The 18,733-nt window shown below is 45.8% G+C and overlaps 1 protein-coding gene across 1 annotated transcript in view; it reads right to left on the reverse strand.

Annotated features, from left to right (window-relative positions):
- Positions 1–8,684: 8,684 nt before the first annotated feature.
- The window catches only part of Map3k19 (mitogen-activated protein kinase kinase kinase 19), a 38,594-nt gene continuing 28,545 nt past the window's right edge, over positions 8,685–18,733 (reverse strand). Inside the window, exons 11-14 of the mRNA XM_052200813.1 lie at positions 14,342–16,780; positions 12,562–12,708; positions 9,491–10,188; positions 8,685–9,229 (exon numbers count right to left, since the gene is read on the reverse strand). Of these exons, the coding sequence (XP_052056773.1) occupies positions 9,163–9,229; positions 9,491–10,188; positions 12,562–12,708; positions 14,342–16,780 (3,351 nt within the window). The 3' untranslated portion in view covers positions 8,685–9,162. The remainder of the gene's footprint in view (positions 9,230–9,490; positions 10,189–12,561; positions 12,709–14,341; positions 16,781–18,733) is intronic.

Here is an 18,733-nt window from a genome sequence, read left to right on the forward strand (position 1 = left end):
TCCTATAAAAGAGTGATTCATTCTAAAGCTGTGTTTCCTAGATTTGCAACCTTTTTGTGAAAGCACATTGTAATCAGAGGCTTCCTGTCTACCTCTCAGCTCATTTTCTAAAATCAAGATGTGCTTCCTAAATATTTGCCTTAGCTACTAACACAAGCTGTCTTCAGAACCAAAGCAAAGGAGGTGTGTGTTTGTGGGAGCCTTCTTGGAGGCCTGCATTACAAACTCAGTGCCAGTGCCCACTGGTAGATAAGGCCCCACATATCTCCTGGCAGCAAGTGGCAGTGAAGGCAGCAGTGCCAGTCCTAGGTACACTTTAGAGCAGTGGATACTGGAGTATCAGCTTCAAAGATGTCTTCCATGGTATTGGTTGGTTTCTTTAGGGATATGCCAACAGAGAGTAGTAGTTAGTTATACAGAACTCAAAAACATTTGAACCTATCTGTTCCCTTTGAAGTAAAAATAGAACAGGTTAGGATTTACTTTAGAGAACCAGTTTGATATGTTATCATTAGTTACCAAATACCTTGCCTTAAGATGTTTCAAGAAAATATATATTCTTAGAATTTAAATTCTGATTTTGTTTGCATTATATAAGCTGCTGCCTATATAATGCGTGGGTGCAGCATGATTTGTTGGTTGGATGACTTAAGATTCCTGCATTATAGAGATGGCTCATTTTGATAACTTCTCGGAAAGAAAGAAATCTCTGGTCTGGGCTCTTTGAGATGAGACAGTCTTGCTCTATAACAAGGAAAAGGGCTGACTGTAATTCATTTACTGTCTCCACCCATTCTTAACTTATTCCCAATCTTTTATAAGCAAAATGTACTTCAAACTTAGATTTGCCAGAAGATTCTGAGGAAAATCTGGAAGTTCTTAACGAAGGACCTGTGATTTCGTATCTCTAGATGCAGCAGTTTCCTCTGTAGGAGTCTTTCCCAGGAGGCAGTAGGACCCACTCAGCACATTTTCACAGGGGAAGAGGCAGCAAAGCCTACGTTAGGAGACCAGGAGTTGATTGGGTTTAATTCTGTGCCTGTTGGTTTAAGGTAGGCGGGTTGAAACATCTGCCCTGACCACAGGCAGAGCACATTCCTGTTTTCCCTTAGTGCTTGATGTTGAGACAAGGGTGTGCAGGCACAGCTGTAATACAGATGTTTGGAGGGCAGCTTTGGCCTAGACAGCAGCCAAGTCAGGTGCTCACTGGACACTTCTTAGTCGGTGATCTTGGTACTAAGAGTTCTTAAGTATTACTTAAGTGTTTGAAGTATGCCCAGCCAGCGCCCGGCATATTTCAAACTGTGTGAGCCCCCTCTCTGGCTTATAATTCGTCTCCTCTGCCCGGCTGGCATACTTCTTGAGTAGGAGCAGTTCACATTGTATAGATCTGACTTCATCCTTCACTGCCATTCAGTAATTTCAAGTCAATCCTGTAAAGTCGGTAGTTTCTTTTGTGTCGAGTTTGGAGAGGAAGCCTCACTTAAAACCTCCAGCCAACAAGTCGATTTAGTAGTTTGTGTAACTTGCTCCGCCCGCTAGTGAGTAGCTTCTCTTGATTAGGAAAACTTCCCTGGAGTACCATTTTGTTATGAATGGTGGAATTTGAACATCCAAAACCCTTGTGGATTAATGAATGAAACAAGAAAATGTGTATATTGGCATGAATTAGCCATTGAATTTCAGCTTCTCGTTACATAAGGAATTATTAATAAAGTTTGTTTATTGACAACCAAATCCAAGACTGTAATATGTTTTAAGTTAATGTGAATCCAATATAACAGTTCTTGGGAAAGTGGGAAGTCTGCTGTGATATGATTGATTCTCATCTAGGAAGGAGTTTGACTGGAATTGGTGCTCTACTTTATAATGTTACCTCAACCTAACAATAATAACCACAGAGAAAGGTGGAAATTTTGGGACCTTTTTTTCTTTTCTCTTTCTTTTTTAATGTGTAGCCCAGGCTGGCTGGCCTCGAATTCACTATGTAGCTGGAACTGGCCTTGAGCTCGTAACCAGCATTTCCCAAGTGCTATGATTACAAACATGCAGCACTACATCTGACTTACCCTGCCTTGTAAATATTTCTTAAGTACTCTCCAGTTTTCCAGTGCTTTCCACTTGAAAGGGAATGAAAGTTATTCATGATTTTAGTAAAGTAGAATTAGGACGTTTGCTTAGTAAATACACATTTCATATATTTTAATAGTATACAAAATATAGTCGATTTTATAGTAAAATGCATTTTTAAGCCTAAATATAAATAGATGTCTTTTATAACACAGACATTTGTATTAGCAGAGACAGGTGCATCAATTCTTAATACTGCAAAGTGAGTCTGCCTGGTACAAGTTGCTCGAGCATCCCACCTCTGGCCTATCTCAGTAAAAAGGCATCCACTTAGCTGGATGTGGTGGCACGCACCTGTAGTCCCTCCCAGGATGCTGGAGGCAGGTGAATCTCAGAGTTTGAGGCTAGCCTGCCTATAAAGAGAATTCCAGGAGAGCCAGGGCTGTTATACAGAGAAACTTGTTTTGCTTTGCTTTTTTTAAGCCATCCACTTTAATTGTCCATGGTTATCTTTGGCCTCTAGGCTAAGAGAAGCTTGTTTTAAACTTTTGCAGGTCCACTTTAAGCTTTCAAGCCAGTCTCTAAAGACAGCTCTTCTATCTTGTTTCTGTTTATTTGGGGGTTTGTGGGGGTGGAGAGCAGCTGCCACCACACCCTTCCAGAGGTCGAGATTCTGTCTACCATGCAGGCGGTGTGCCAAGCAGCTCCACCTGCTGAGCTATCTCACTGGATATGGTCTCTACAGGTTCTCTCTCCCCTTTACAGACGAATTTAGCCACCACCACATTTCATAATCTGGGATGTGCTGACAACAGCAAAAACTAAAGCCCCTCACTGAAGTGACGCTGTGGAGTACTGCTTAGGCAGAAACTTGGCTTAAAGTTTATAACAATTTTTTCTTTTCTTTTTTTAATTGATTATTGTATTTATTTACATTTCAAATGTCCCTCTTCCTAGTTTCCTCTCTGAAAACCCCTCCTTCCATCCCCCTCCCCTTTGCCTCTATTAGAGTGCTCCCCCCACTCCACCCCTCTAACATCCCCTACACTGGGGCATCGAACCACCACAGGACCAAGGGCCTCCTCCCATTGATGTCCGACAAGGCCATCCTCTGCTACATATGTAGCTGGAGCCATGGGTCCTCCATGTGTGCTCTTGGTGGGTGGTTTGGTCCCCTGGGAGCTTAGGGTAGGAGAGAGGGTCTGGTTAGTTGATGTTTGTTCTTCCTGTGGGGTTACAATCCCCTTCAGTCCTTCCCCTAACTCTTCCATTGGGGTCCCTGGGCTCAGTCCAGTGGTTGGCTGTGAGTATCTGCGTTTGTATTGGGCAGGCTCTGGCACAGCCTCTCAGGACAGCTATCCCAGGCTCCTGTCAGCAAGCACTTCTTGGCATCAGCAATGTTGGGTTTGGTATCTGCAGGTGCAGTGGATCCCTAGGTGGGGCAGTCTCTGGATCGCCTTTCCTTCAGTCTCTGCCCCATTTTTTTTTGTCTCTGCATTTCCTTTAGATAGGAACAATTCTGGGTTTAAATTTTTTTAGATGGGTTGGGTGGCCCCATCCCTCAACTGGGGGCAGTGCCTAACCTCTAGATAGGGTCTCTACAGGTTCTATCTCCCCTTTGTTGGTATTTTTGGACCCCTTGGGTCCTGGGAACCTCTTGACGATCAGTTGATACTGGTACATGAAGCAGGATAGAAAAAAGATGAGCCTCGGCAGGAAGTTTGGGATGTGGGGTGAGAGTAAGTGGATTGTGACCTCAGAGCTACGCATCCTAAAGAATGCCCACCGAAACCTGCTACTGTGGCCTTTCAAGAGAGGGAAGTACGGGTCGAGAGAGACCTGCACCCTTCCACTCCAAGCTCCAGAGCCCCTCTTCATGACAGCCTGGTATAAGTAGCTGAGAACTGTTGAACAGAACTGAGCCCAAGTTATAACTGATGACTGTGGACTTCTAGAACTTGAGGCTGGAGCAAGCTCTGACAAGTTCTCGCCACGCAAGCATGAGAACCTGAATTTGATTCCCAAAACACGTTTAAAATTTAAGAAAGGCTACACTGTTGGTTTCTGCGCAAAAGATCCTGTTTGCTTGCTGCGCGCGCGCCACATGGGCCGCAGGGAGATGTGGGCTGCAATGAGATACACCAGGCCAAACAGTTCCATGTGGGACTTTATTTAAGATGGGGAAGGGGTAGCAGGCAGGAAGGAAGGGGAGAAAGAGAGAAGAAAAAAGAGAACGGGGAAGAAGCACTGCCCAGTTATATACCGGTGGTGATGTAATTACAGGTAAAGGTAGGCTATGGAATTCTGGGTAAACGGACGTATACATTGTCTTAATTGTCCCAAAAATTGAGATTCTGACCTATACATGTACATATACATAACAGTGATACCGATTTAAAGCTGCACTGGCCCATGATCTGTGTTAGTAATCTCAGTGCTGGGGAGGTAGACAGGAGCATCTCAGGCTCACCAAATAGCTGGTCTAGCCTAGTTGGTCCGTTCTGGACCAATGAGAAACCATGTCTCAAGAACTAGGTAGACGGCAGCTGAGGGTGAACGTTAACCTGCAGCCCAACACATAAGTACCCGGGAGTTAGCATTTCTGCATTTGAGCTTGACCACGGAGTTTATAGGAAGATTAAGCATAATCCACCAGACGTGGTAGCTTATGCCTTTAATGCCAACATTTACTATGATTGTCTAAAAATGGAGGCAGTTGGGTCCAGTGAAAAGAGCAAAGACCGTGGAGGGAAGCAGCGTTACTGCTGAGTGGAGAACAGACAGCCTTTTATACCACTGAAGGACTCGATCATGACTGGACTTGTGTCTTTGATTTACTTCAGTGAAATAGAATATAGCTGATACCATTTCCAAACTGAATCCATAGAAGTGGCGGGGGAGGGGGGACATCTAACTTGTATAAGACTGTAGAGATCTTAGTTGTGTAGCCTTGAGTAAGTGTGTGGTAAGAGGCCAACACTGGGGGCTGTATTCATTGTTGGCTAGGGTACATTTTGTGACAGTCCCTGAACTCCGAGCTCACCAGTTGGCTATACTACCTGGCTGCCCTCCCTCAGGACTGGGCTACAGAAGAACGCCTCCTCTCCTGGTTCCTGCCTCCCAAGTACTGGGAGTGCAGGTGTGTACCATGACTCCTGGTCAGAATGCCGCTGATTTTGATCTTGGGGCCATCCAAGTAAAATAAGAAATGGCCACCCCTTCATATTAAGTATGCAAAAATAGGAATATGAAGAAAAAGATGAAGCTTGAAGTTACAGGTTGGCCACAGAAAAGTCTTTTTACCTCAAAACAAGCAGAAATGTAGTTTGACTTTGACAAAGACTGATACTAGTGCCAGATACACCCACAAGAGGGGTAGGCAGGTAGACAGGCTCTCGTGTAGCCCAGGCTGGCCTTAAACTCACTAGAGGATAACCTTGAACTTCTGGTCCTTGTGCCTCCATCCACCTCCCAGGTGCTGGGATTGAAAGTACTTAGCACTATGGTAACTGCTAAGTACACTCTACCAACTGAGGGGTGTGTGTGTGTGTGTCTGTGTGTCTCCAGAGACTGGATCCACACATGGATGCTGCCACTGAGCCCTGCGCCTGCTCCAGTCCTGCTCCACCGCTGCTTCATTGTTGAAGCATTCTGAGTTTGTGGCTGTCTTTAAAAGAATCAAACAATGCAGTCTTTAACAACATCGCTCTCAATCCTAAAAAAGCATCAGAAGTAGCCTATCAAAGTAAAAGGACTTACGATATTAACAACTTTTGATGGTGTTTAGAAACAAAAAAACTTGAGCTAGGCAGTGGTGTGGCCCATGCCTTTCCCAACATCTAGGAGGCAGAGGCAGGTGGATCTCAGTGAGTTCAAGGCCAGCCTGGTCTACAGAGCGAGTTCCAGGACTACACTGAAGAATTCCTGTCTCAAGAAACCACAGAAAGGAGGAAGAGGAAAGGAGGGAGGGAGAGAGGAAGGGAGGAAGGAAGGAAGGAAGGGAGGAAGGAAGGGAGGAAGGAAGGAAGGAAGGAAAATAGTTAAATAACTTCAGTGGGGATGGCTCCAAGCAAAGCAACCAGAATTGTGTAACATGCTCTGCTGACTCCCTCTAGCAGATGTAGTGTTTGTCCCCCCCAGCAGTGAGCTTTTAGCTAGTTCTCCCTGTGAGTGTAACCTGACTCTAAGAGCCACTGTCAAAACAGGAAACTGTAGGGAAAGCAGCCGGAAGTTTGTCACCAGCCCTTAAGTAGTTCAAAATGTTTGAACATTTTTAAAAGAACAATCTAAGACCATAAAGAGTTTGAAAGTAAAACAGCAGGGCAGGCAAGCAGTAAATCCCAGCAGCTGGTGGGAGGGGGCAGATGGTCAACGAAAGTGAGGCCTTCTACAGCAGGGCACATCACTGCAGAAACATCAGGTGGGGTTGTCACGATTTCTGTTGCTGTGATAAACACCACGACTAGACTAAAACGTCAGCTTATATTGCTAGATCACAGTCCTTCACTGAGGAAGTCAAGACCGGAACTCAAACGGTAAGAACCTGGAGGCAGTGCTGATGCAGACACCATATAAGCACAGTGCTTACTGGCTCACTCGGCCTCCCACAACCATCACTAAGAAAAAGCATTACATACAGACAGACTTGCCTACAGACCTTACAGTGTGTCTTAGTCAGGGTTTCTATTCCTACCCAAAACATCATGACCAAGAAGCAAGTTGAGAAGGAAAAGGGTTTATTCAGCTTACACTTCCAGGATGGCACCACCCACAATGTGCCCTCCCACCCTTGATCACTGATTGACAAAAATGCCCCACAGCTGGATCTCACGGAGGCATTTCCTCAAGAGAGGCTCTTTTCTCTGTGATAACTCCAGTTTGTGTCGAAACACACAAAACCAGCCAGTACACAGGGACATTCTCTTAGTTGAGATTTTCTCTCTGGTGACTAGCTTGTATCAAGTTGACATAAAACTGGCCAGTACAGGGGTCTTCAGAGAAACCATCGTGTGAAAACAATCAAGGAAAGTGTATTAAAAACTACAAGTCAGGCAATGGTGGTACAGCATTTAATTCTAGCACTGGGGAGGCAGAGGTAGGTAAATCTCTGAGTTTGAGGCCAGCTTGGTCTAAGGAACAAGTTCTAGGTAGTACAGTCAAGGCTGCACAGAGAAACCCTATCTCAAAAAGAAACAAAAGGAAAATATAGAGAAGCAAAAGAACAATTAGTGGGTTTTTTTCTTAAATTCTATTTTTTTTTAACCTATACAAAAATGCTCTTTAGTTCTAAGTCATTTCTCCAGCCCAAAAGTTACATCTTTAAAACTAAAATTAATAAGAAAAGCAGGCAGACTGTAAACAGCTGCCCAGCTTCCTGAAGACTTCTGTGTTCTGGGACAGAAAGAATGTAAGGGCCCCTTAGCTCCTTCTCTTACATGTTCTAGGGTTCCTGGAATCTAAGGTTATCATGAGATTCCTGGGGAAACTCCAAGTTCGTGGTATTCATTACTCCAAAGCCTAATAGCAAAAGTGTCATGTATGTACACACACACACAATTTCTGCCAGGTTGTTACACCATCACAGTCAGCGTCCCCTGGAATCTCTCACCTTACCTTCCCAACTCCCTCCAGACTTCTTTTTGCAAGAGTTCAGTCTCCCACAACCATGTTGAAAATCACTGGGGTGGAGCTGGAGGGATGGCTGGGCAGAGTTAATAGCATGTACTGCTCTTACAAAGTTCCCGGCACACACACACATCTGGTGGCGCACAACTACCTGGAGCTCCAATTTCAGAGCATCTGGCATCTTCTGACCTCTGTGGACAGCTGCACTCACATGGTGCACATACATACACATTTAAAAAAAACTTAAATCACTAGCAGGGAGATGGCTTAGCAGTTAAGAGCACTGACTGCTCTTCCAGAGGTCCTGAGTTCAATTCCCAGCAACCACATGGTGGCTCACAACCATCTGTAGTGGGATCCTGAAAGGCCAATGCATCAATTGAAAGGGGGCTTAAGAAGAGAGAATGGGGGCTAAGAGAGTGTGGCACAGCGGTGTGGGGGAAGGGGATATTCAGGCAGGCCCTTGCCCCAGTACCTCTTCCCCGTGAGGTACCACACGCACACAGACATGGTATAGAATAGAGTTTATTCAGGGTAGAGGTTGGGAGTTAGACAGGCAGAGAGAGAAAGAGAGTAGAGAGGCAGGCCATGACCACGCGGAGAGAGGGGGGAGGGGAGGAGAGCCCAAGGGGCAGAGAGGTGAGAGTAGGATGAGAGGGGGGAGAGAAAGGAGGGGCAAGTAGCCCCTTTTATAGTGGGCCAGGTCTATGGGGCGGGGCATACCTGGCTCTTGCCGGGTAAGTGTGGGGTGGAGCTTAGACAGAATACTAACAGATCCGATGTCCTCTTCTGGTGTGTCTGAAGACAACTACAGTGTACTCATAAATTTTTAAAACTTAAAAAGAAAAACCATCACCCTGAGCTTGCTATCCAGCCTATCCAATGGGTGAGCTCCAGTTTCAGTTTCAAAAAATAGACAACAGAGGAAGACAACAAAGTCAACCTTTGATTTACACATGTGCACACACAGAGACACACACAAATAAACATTACCAGGCAAAATGTGTGCAGTTTATTAGGTTTAACTAAAAGGAGCTAAGCTGGGTATGGTGGCTCATGCCTTTAATTTCAGCTCTCCGAGGTAGAGGCAGGCAGATCTCTGAGTTCAAGGCTAACCTGGTCTACATAGCGAGTTCCAGGACAGCCAGGGCTATGTAGTAAGATCCTGTCTCAAAAGAACAAAAAGAAGTATATGAAGCAGTAGGGATAGTTTTTGAGCAATCAAAATTGTAACACTGGAATGGGGTTTTTGGTAGGTTTCTTAGTCTTCTGAAATTGTTCTTCTCATGCATATAGGCAAGGTATGCCTGAAATTTAAGGTCAGTATGTAACTAAAATTCTCCAATAATGCTGCAGGATCTGGTTAAGGGCTAGGTTGGGTTTAGACCAGGAAAACAAGTCCCTTAACCATCATTTCCCATAGCAAAGCAGGGGCCTGGGGGTTTCCAGTGGGAAGTTGGTGTGCACTCACTGGCTTCTCTTTAGGAAGGAGTGCTTCAGGAGCTGGAGAGCAGACGGTCTCTCATGCTGGTCCCTAAGAGGAAGAAACCGATTAGAAGCAGCACACAGCGACATGACCAGTTTATGAGCGCTGAAGCTACAGGCAGCCAGCATGTCCAGTTTATGCAGTGTGGAGATTGAACCAGGGCTTTGAGCATTCTGGGCAAGCACTCTGTCAACTTACCTCCATCCCCACCCCCCACCCCCGACACAGAACGCAGAGTGGGCCACCGATCATGAAGGGAACAGCTGCTGTAGGTCTTTCTCTGGGTGTCTTCCCCCTTAGCTCTCTTACCTGGTCAGGCACAAACGCACAAAGTCCGCAGCAGGTTCTGAGAACCGGTCAGGTAGAGGAGGCATGAGGCCCCTGTGGGCTCCGATGTAAAACATGGCAGCCATCCTATCCATGGAAGCCAGAGGGGGCTTCCCCGTGGCCATCTCGAACACGGTGCAGCCAATGCTCCATATATCCGATTTCCTTCCGTAGCCCGACTCGTTGATGACCTCTGGGGCCATCCAGTACGGAGTCCCACGCACAGACTTGAGCATGTCGCTGTGGGTGCCACTGAAGCCTGCCCAGGCCAAACGCTTGGCACAGCCAAAGTCAATCAGCTTTATCACCCCGGTTGGCATGAGCATGACGTTGTTTCCTTTGATATCGCGATGTACCACACAGTTCTCATGGAGATAGGCAACGCCCTGCAGGATCTGTCTCGTGTACTTACAGAACACCATCTCAGGCAGTGGCCCAAAGCGGTTTATTATGCTAGCGATGGAACCACCGGGGACAAATTCCATGAAGATGCTCAGAGTGTTCTCCTCCAGGCACGTCCCTAGATAGGCCACTATGTTTACGTGCTTCAGCGCCTTCAGCAAATCCACTTCCTCCTGCAGTTTCCGGTATTCTTTCTCAGTCGCCAGTTTATCAGAGGTATCCAAGGCCACCTGCTTTACCGCTATGAGCTGCCCCAGGCTGGTGAGCCCACAATACACCTACAGACAAGCCGAGACTTACAATTAAATTTAGACGGGAATAACATGTTCAAATGTGTCTTTCCTCCACTTCCCAGACAGTCTTCATCCTCTAAGTCATCCCATCCCCAGCTGAACGATGCGTAGTTAAGCTAAACCCTGAATTCCAGGGAGCCAAGATGGCGACCGGCCAGCATGACAAATAGATGACACACTAAATTATAGTCATATGATTAGATCAATACAAACTCTGCCTTCATCATTCTTCAGTCGTCTATTTTAAGATAAGTTGTATTTTTTTTTCTTGCTTGATTTTTTTTTCCTTTTCTTTTTTAAGCTGGGCATCTTGTCACATGACTTTACCTCAGCACAGGGAGGCAGAAGCAGGGAGATCTGTCATTTCAAGAACAACTTACTCTACACAGTTCCAGGTCAGCCAGAGAGCTAGAGAGTGAGACCCTGCCTGAAAATTTTGTTTTATTTTTATGTCTATGTATGTCATGTGTATATCTTATTTAGATGTATCTCTGCATATGTGTCTGGTCAGAAGAGGGTGTCGGACTACCTGGAGCTGGAGTTATAGGTGGTTATGAGCTGCCCAGTGCGGATGGATGCAGGTAGTGGAACTCAGGTCCGCTGGAAGAGCAGGAAATGCTTTTAACTGATGAGCCATCTCTCCAGCCCTTCTCTTGCCCTTTAAGACAGAGTCTCACGGAGAGCAGGATGCCTCAAACTTACTTCATAGCTGAAGATAATCTTGAACTCCTGATCCTTCTGCCTCTGTCTCCGGAGTGCTAGGATTGCCGTGTGAATCACCACACCCAAAAGTCATAAGATGTGTGTGTAGTTGTGTGTGCACGTAGAAGCCAGAAATTGACATTAGATGTCTTTCTCAATTGTTTCTCCTTTTTTTTTTTTTTTGAGACCTACAGCTCTCCAATTAGCTTAGCCACTGAGCCCTGGGGATCCTCCTACCCCGTCCTGCCCTGTGCTGAGATTATAGGTGCACTTGATGGCACCTAGTTTCTGTAGCAGCACTAAGGATCAAACTCAGGTCTCCGTTGTTTGCACAACAGGCACTTCATGAACTGAGTCATCCCCCCAGCCCCTCAAGTACGATCTTTCATTAGTTTTTCTAATCTATAAAACTGACAGAAACATTTGCCTCACGTTTCTCTCCGATGAGAAAATCAGATGCTGATATTCTGGGAATGCCCCCTCACCAAAAGAATGCAACAGAGCTAAGTCAGATCTAAAGCTCTCCAGAGTGAGGAGGCAGGGCCTGCTTATCACCCCATAATATGCTCTGCGGTTTTTGTTTTGCCTCTCCTTATGGATTCCTGTAGTGTTCCTAATTAGACACTCTATGGTCTGTCTTAAGGTCAGTCTTTGTTTGTTTGTTTGTTTGTTTGTTTGAGACAGGGGTTCTCTGTGTAGCTATATTCAGGATAGCAAGGTTCGGCTATCCTGAAACTTGCTCTGTAGGCTGGTCTAGAACTCACAGAGATCCACTTGAGTCTGTTTCCTGAGTGCTGGGAATAAAGGTGTGTAAGCACCATACCGAGATAAGGTCTTTACTACATCTGTCTAGTCACATGCTCTTTAAACACCCAAAACTTTAGGACGTCATTTATGCAATTCACAAAACACAAAAGAGCAGCATCTGAGCTTGCCCCTGTGTGGTAAGTGTCCTCATCCTCAGTGCTATGCTGAACCACTGGAGGGAAAGATTTCCCACCCAGTGGGCTCGTGATTCTGTCAACAGAATCTAGATTTGTCTAGGAGACACAGATCCGGGCATGTATGTGAACAAATTTCTCAATTAGGTTAACTGAGGTAGGAGATCCACCCTAAATGTGTCTGGAACTGTTCCATGAGCTGAACAGAAAGGAGAATGTGAGTCGAGCCTCGGCAGCCATCTCTCTGCTTCCTGACCGTGGATGCTGTGTGAGCAGCTGCCTCAGGCTCCTGCTGCCGTGCCTTCCCCGCCATGATGGGGACTGTGCCCTCAAACTGTGAACCAGAGTAAGCCATTGTTTCTGGAAATTGCTTTTGTCAGGTGTCTTATGGAAGCGAGGAGAAGAGTAGCTAGTCCAGGGCATGGGCGTGGAGTGATGAGAGGTTAGTGCAAAGGGTCACTGCCCGAGATAGGGACCAGGGCAGGCCTGGGAGACAGCGACAGATCTTGAAGAAATGGCTAAGTCTCTAAAACCTCATGTGCCAACATCAAAACATCCTGCATGCCTTTCAAATACAAGAAACACACTCCCCCTGAAGCAAGTTTGGGTTTTTCTGTGGCTTCCGGCTGCACAGGTTCTAAGGACGGGCAGTAGGGAGGAGAGGGCTCAAGTCAGGTGGAGAAATCTAGCATCGAGGGGTTCAAGGCTGACTTACTGTGCCATAGGCTCCTCTCCCAAGGATCTCACCCTTGGTCCAGAATATAGCCTCTTCCTGTGTTAAACTCTTGTCAGAAAGTGTCTTCTTTTCATTTGAGCTAAGAAAATTTTCCTCATCAAATATCTGGAATCCATTAATACACCTCTGGAGAAATGAAAGAGAAAAAAATATCATTAAACTCTGGTTGGTTGTGGAGTCAAGAACAAGAGATCTGCTGCTTCTTCCTCCTCTTTCTTCTCTTTTGAGACAAGATATCAAGTAGCCCAGGCTGGCCTCTAATTAACTGTGAAAGCAAGGATGACCTCAGACTTCTGATCCTACTGCCTTTATGTCCCAGGGTGCCACCATACCTGCATGCATGCAGCCCAGGACACCTGCATGCATGCAGCCCAGGACACATGCATGCATCCCAGGACATCTGCATTCATGCATCCCAGGACACATGCATGCATGCGGCCCAGGACACATGCATGCATGCGGCCCAGGACACATGCATGCAGCCCAGGACACATGCATGTAGCCTAGGGTAGCTACGAGTCTATGTAGTCCAACAAAATCATAAACTTACTTCAAACATCATGAGATTTGTTTGGTTGGTTGGTTGGTCGGTTGGTTGGTTGATTGTTGTTTTGGTAAAGCAGCTGTGAGGCTCTAGACCTGACTGCCAAGCTTTGCCTGTAACTATACGGTCATCACTGAAAATTATCTGCTATAAATTGAAAATGTCATCATTGAACAAAATATTGACTTACATAGTTTTGTCCTATTAACTTTCCGCATGTGATCTCAAGGTAAGAGAATCAAACTAGCTAAAAACCAGAAGTAAGACCCCAGTGAGACACGGGAGTGTGGCTCAGTAGGTAGAGTGCCTGCTTTGCATTCACAAAGGCTTGGGTTCCATCCTCAGCACCACATAAACTAGCCAAAAGCAGGAGATGGGAAGTTCACGGCTACCCTCAGCTGCACGATGAGTTCGAAGCCAGCCTAAGCTACAAAAAGATCTTGTCTCAAAGAAGCAAAAGAGGCACAGTAAAGAATCATAGCCTGGAAATCAAGGGACCTGGATCCCGGCTTTGCACGACAAACCACAAGAGCTAGAAGAAGTTACTATTTGGCACTTACAATTCCTTGTTTGAAAATAAAGATTAATAAGGGCAGCAGCAGTTCTCAACTTGTGGGTCACAGCATCCACAGGGGCACATATCCGATATCCTGCATATCAAATGCTTACATTGATTCATAACAATAACAAAACTACAGTGATGAAATAGCAAGTCAGGTGGGGGTGGCAGCGTGCACACCTTTAATCCCGGTACTCTCAAAGTAAGGGCAGGCAGGCTCTCAGTTTGAGGCCAACCTAGTCTATAGCGTAGGTTCCCAGACAGCCAGGGCTACACAGAGAAAGCCTGTCTGGATAAACAAACAGTTAGGAAGTAGCAATGAAATGATTTTATGGTCGGGGTCACCACAACATGAGGAACTGTATTAAAGGGTTGCAGCATTAGGAAGGCTGAGAAGCCATGACTCTGTGGGAGGGGGCACTAAACCTGATGATCTAAGTGCTAAGTGTGATCCTAGAAGCTGAAATGGTGGATGGAGAGAGGGTGCCTTTGACTTCTATCCATATTCCCTGTCACATGTGTACATCACACACACACACACACACACACACACAAATATACATGCAAATACATGTATTTAAAAACAAGGGTTTTGAACCAGATTGTGTCTAAGGCCCTTCCAACCTCAGTGCACCTCTGACTCTAATCAAACCAACCTGTAGTTTGACATCTGTCGTCTCTCTGTCCAGTTCTTCGATGGTATTACCTCTCCTACTGAAGACAAAATTCAGGTTTTTGGCATCTGCCTCATTCGCCATTATTTGGCAAGAGCCGTTATCTTTCTCATCAAGTGCTAACAGTTCTTCAACTAGACAACCTAGCAACTTGTCTGTCAATTCTTCATCCTTTCCTGGGTCTAAGATTTCCTGGGAAATCTTTCCAAATGTTTGGTATGTGGTGGAGTTATTTTCCAAGCTATCCTGATCCAAAGAACGTGCCCAGTGTTGTTCTGTAGGGAAAGGTGCACTCTCTGGGTTCGCCTGGAAAGAGAAACTGGAAAAGCTCACCAGTGGTTTAGACTTATCTGAAAGGCTATCGAACTCCAGGTAATCCGTGAACATCTGGTCAGCATTTATTTTGTCAAGAGGTTCTGCGTTGTGCTTTTCTGGTAACACGTGCTTGCCTGAACGCTTCTCGCTGAGCACAGCCCAGCTGTTTTCTGAAGGAACGAGCGGGGTCTGGGGGTACAGCTCTTGGAGAAATTTCAGATCTCCAAGGCTTTGGGCAAAGCTGTCGCTGTTGAGGACGCCTTTTTCATCTGTGCACTGCTCTGTGAAGATCTCCTCAACAATGGATAGATCTGAGACAGGAAGGGTTTGTGTCTGCTCAGGGGACAGCTCAGGGATCGGGATTGAGTGTGTGAGTTGAGCTTCATCTTTGGAAAACAGGAGGTCATTTCCTGAAGATTTCATCTGCCAATCTGGCTCTGAAACACCATCCTCTGTGTGGCCCCCCATACCCTTGCAACCCTTATCTTTGGAAATTAACCCTCTGTGCTTTTGCTTGAGTCCAAGTGAAGGCTTTGGGGGTTTAACGTGTGGTCTCTTCTGAAGAAGTCTTGCCCTGCTATTGGTGCCTCTGTCACCTTGGGAAGACCGACACTTATTACCGACACATCGGCCTGATGGAGCTGTACATATCTCACGGTGACATCTGTGCTCATGCCTTTCTGCCTCTCGAATGTGACTATAAACAGGGGTTCCAAACATCTCATAGATGCCTGGTCCATTGGAGGCCGAATTGATTTCTTTGAACATGTCACTGTACTTCAAGTCCAGGAAGTGCAGTCTCTGATCTGCGGTTTCAGCAGAGAGGGCAACACCGGGCTTTTTTATGCCTGCATTCTTACAGATTCGAGGGAATGCTTGTTTTTTAGGTTTCTGGGTCTGATGCAGTGACTTCTTTTCTGTCAGAGGCGCTCTCCTTTGAAACTTGGATGGCGGATGAGGTCTGTGGTCCATCAGTTCCAAAGCAGGGAAAACTTGAGTTTTTATGCTGTTTTTCTGCATATTGGGTTTAATGGCCGCTTGGATGGAAACCACGAGATTGGGAGGTGGTCTGTTCCTGGCCTTGGTCCTTGAATCCAACTTGGTTCTATGAGTATTTGTCTGGGGTTTGTCCTGTTCTTGTTGAGGAAGCATGTTAAAGCTATTGCTGGTCCGCACTGGGTGCTTTCTCCTTTGGAGGTCTGGTTTGGCTCTAGCAGGTCCCTTGGATGTCCCTTCTCCAGGGAATGTGATGTGAATAAGAGGCACCGCCCCGTTCGCTTCTGGATTTGTTTCTTCCTCTATTGGTATGTTTCCATGCTGTTCTGTGACTCCTTGACCTTCCAGGAGCTCTTCCATGGGGCCGTTCACACTGGGCACGTTCTTAGGGACACTAGCCTCTTCTAACACTGCATGTGGCTCCGTTGCTCCAGCCTTGTGTACAGAACTGCTTTTGGAATCAGGAACTGTCTCATTTCCGATCTCTTTCTCCTCAGCTGGGGTTATTTCTGAATTCGAGGCTTCCGGGAGCTTGCCGAGAATGGGTTGCTCGTCCCCTGAATCTTGCTCGACCCCCGAATCTTGCTCGACCGCTCTGGCTGTCGAACTCTCTTTTTTTCTTGATGAAAGATATTGGGAGTCCTCTCCCTCTCTTCTCATTTCACTAACACGGCGCCCACTATCCCTTTCCCTCTCTGTAGGAGCAGTGTCTTCCTTGGCGCTCTCACAGGAGAACAAAGGCGACCCTTCTTCAAAGCCGGAGGTTTCAGTTTTGTCCCACCCTTCCATTTCCTGGGATGGCCAACTCTCTGTTACTGTCCCCTGTTTTCCGCTCTTCCGGAAAGAGCACATGTTTCTAGACCAAATGGCACAGTCAGAACCCCCAAGGGTGTGTTCTGCCGGTCCTTCCCACGAGACTTCTTGATGGTTCTTTGATGAACTAAACTCAGCAGATTGGCTAAGAGGTCGGCTAAAAGGATCCAGGAGCTTAGGCACAGACAGGCTGAGGCTGGGGACCTTTCTCTCCCTGTGCCTGTGGAACCTGGGGCTTTTTTCCACATCGAAGATGCAAGATCTCATGGGCAACAGTGATAGTGGTGGCAGAGGAAGCTAAAAGAGAAAGAAAACAGTGAATGAAGAAAAAAATCAAAGTAAATGCTTTTCTTTCTTTCTTTCTTTCTTTCTTTCTTTCTTTCTTTCTTTCTTTCTTTCTTTCCTTTTTCTTCTTCTTTTTTTTTTTCAGGTTTACTCTATATAATCCTGACTGTCCTGGATCTTGCTATGTAGACCAGGCAGGCCTCAAACTCAAAAATCTCCCAAGTGCTGGGATTAAAGAATTATATCACCATTGCTTCGATTAAGTCAAGAAGTTCTAATATTCACTTATGGAAATCCTTTAGATATAAAGCTGTCCTAAAAACTAAAGATCACTGTGGGGTTTTTTTTAAGAGTTGGTGATTGTGGCTGTTTAAATAGAATGCCCCCCCCCCCCCACACACACACACTCATATGTTTTATTTCTTGGACCATAGGAAGTGGCACTATTAAGAGGTCTGACTTTATTGGAGTAGGTGTGGCCTTGTTGGAGGAAGTATTATTTTCCTTTAGGAGAGCTGCCATCATCATGGTGTCTTTTCATAGGGATAGAAATCCTAACTAAGGCAGAGATGAAACCCAGCGCCAGCTATAGCAATATGTCAACAGGACAGAAAGATCATTTTTTAAAGCCAAGATGTGGAACTGGAGATGGCCCTCAGACAGTGGAGTGCTGCTCCTGGTGTGCACAAAGCCCTGCTTTGATCCTCAGCACTGTATTCATATACCTGAAACCCCAGCACTGGGGAGGTAGAGGCAGGAGGGTCAGAGGTGCAAGGTCACAGGCCATACAGCCTGGACGAGAGTACTTGCCAATACATGCATGCATGCATACATACATACAAACATACATACATACATACATACATACAAACATACATACATACATACATACATACATACATACATACATACATACATACATAAAGTAAAACCCAAATCAGGACCAGCAGGATAGCTTGGTGGGTAAAGGCCCCTGCCACCAAGCCTGATGACCTATTGATTCCTGGGACCCACATGGTGGAAGGAGAGAGCTAACTCCGCCAAGCTGTCCTCTGATTTCTACATGTACACAGAGAGAGAGAGACAGACAGACAAACAGACACACTTAAAAATATATTAAAAAAATAAATCTCAAAGCCTGGGATTTGGCTCAATGGTACACCACATGTTTAGCATACATGAAGCCCTAGGTTGGATCCCCATCACCAAAAATGGGGGAGGGGAGAACAACACAAAATAACTAAAATATCATTCCCGGCACTTCTTCAGAACCAAGATTAGGTGACTTTTAAAGGATGTAATTAGGTGCTGCAGTGTCAGATCAGAAGCTAAGAGTGTGGATTTCACTTGTAGAGGACTTCAGTTTGGTTTCCAGCACCCATGTTGGGTGGGGTGGGGTCATGGCTACCTGTTAATCCAGCTCCAGGGGCCTGACCCCTCTGGCATCCTTAGGCATTTACATGCACATACAAACACAGACACGAATATACACGCATAATTAGGAATAATAAAGTAAATCTTTTCTTAAAGCTAAAGTTAACTCAGTGAGTGCTGGTTACTCTTCGTGGGCAGCACCAACTTCATAGCTCACAGTCTGTAATTGTGCCAGGGAATCTGACGCCCTCTTCTGGCTTCCATTGGCACTGTAGGCACATGACACACGGCTATACATGCAGATAAAACACCCGTACTTATCAAATGTTTAAAAATAAAAAGGCTAAAATCTACATGTCAACTCATGGTTATATTTATTAGTTATGTGGAGTTACTTATTTAGTTTGTTTGCTTGCTTTTTTGTTTGTTTGTTTTGTTTTAAGACAGGGCATCTGTCTGGCTGTCTAGCTGGTTTCTGTTTGTCCTGGTTGCCCTGGAACTCACTCTGTAGACCAGGCTGACCTCGAACCTAAAGATCCACTTGCTTCTTCATCCCAATCGATGGGATGAAAGTGGGGGCCACCAGGCCCA

Source organism: Apodemus sylvaticus, chromosome 12 (genome assembly GCF_947179515.1).
Source record: "Apodemus sylvaticus chromosome 12, mApoSyl1.1, whole genome shotgun sequence".
NCBI lineage: Eukaryota > Metazoa > Chordata > Mammalia > Rodentia > Muridae > Apodemus > Apodemus sylvaticus.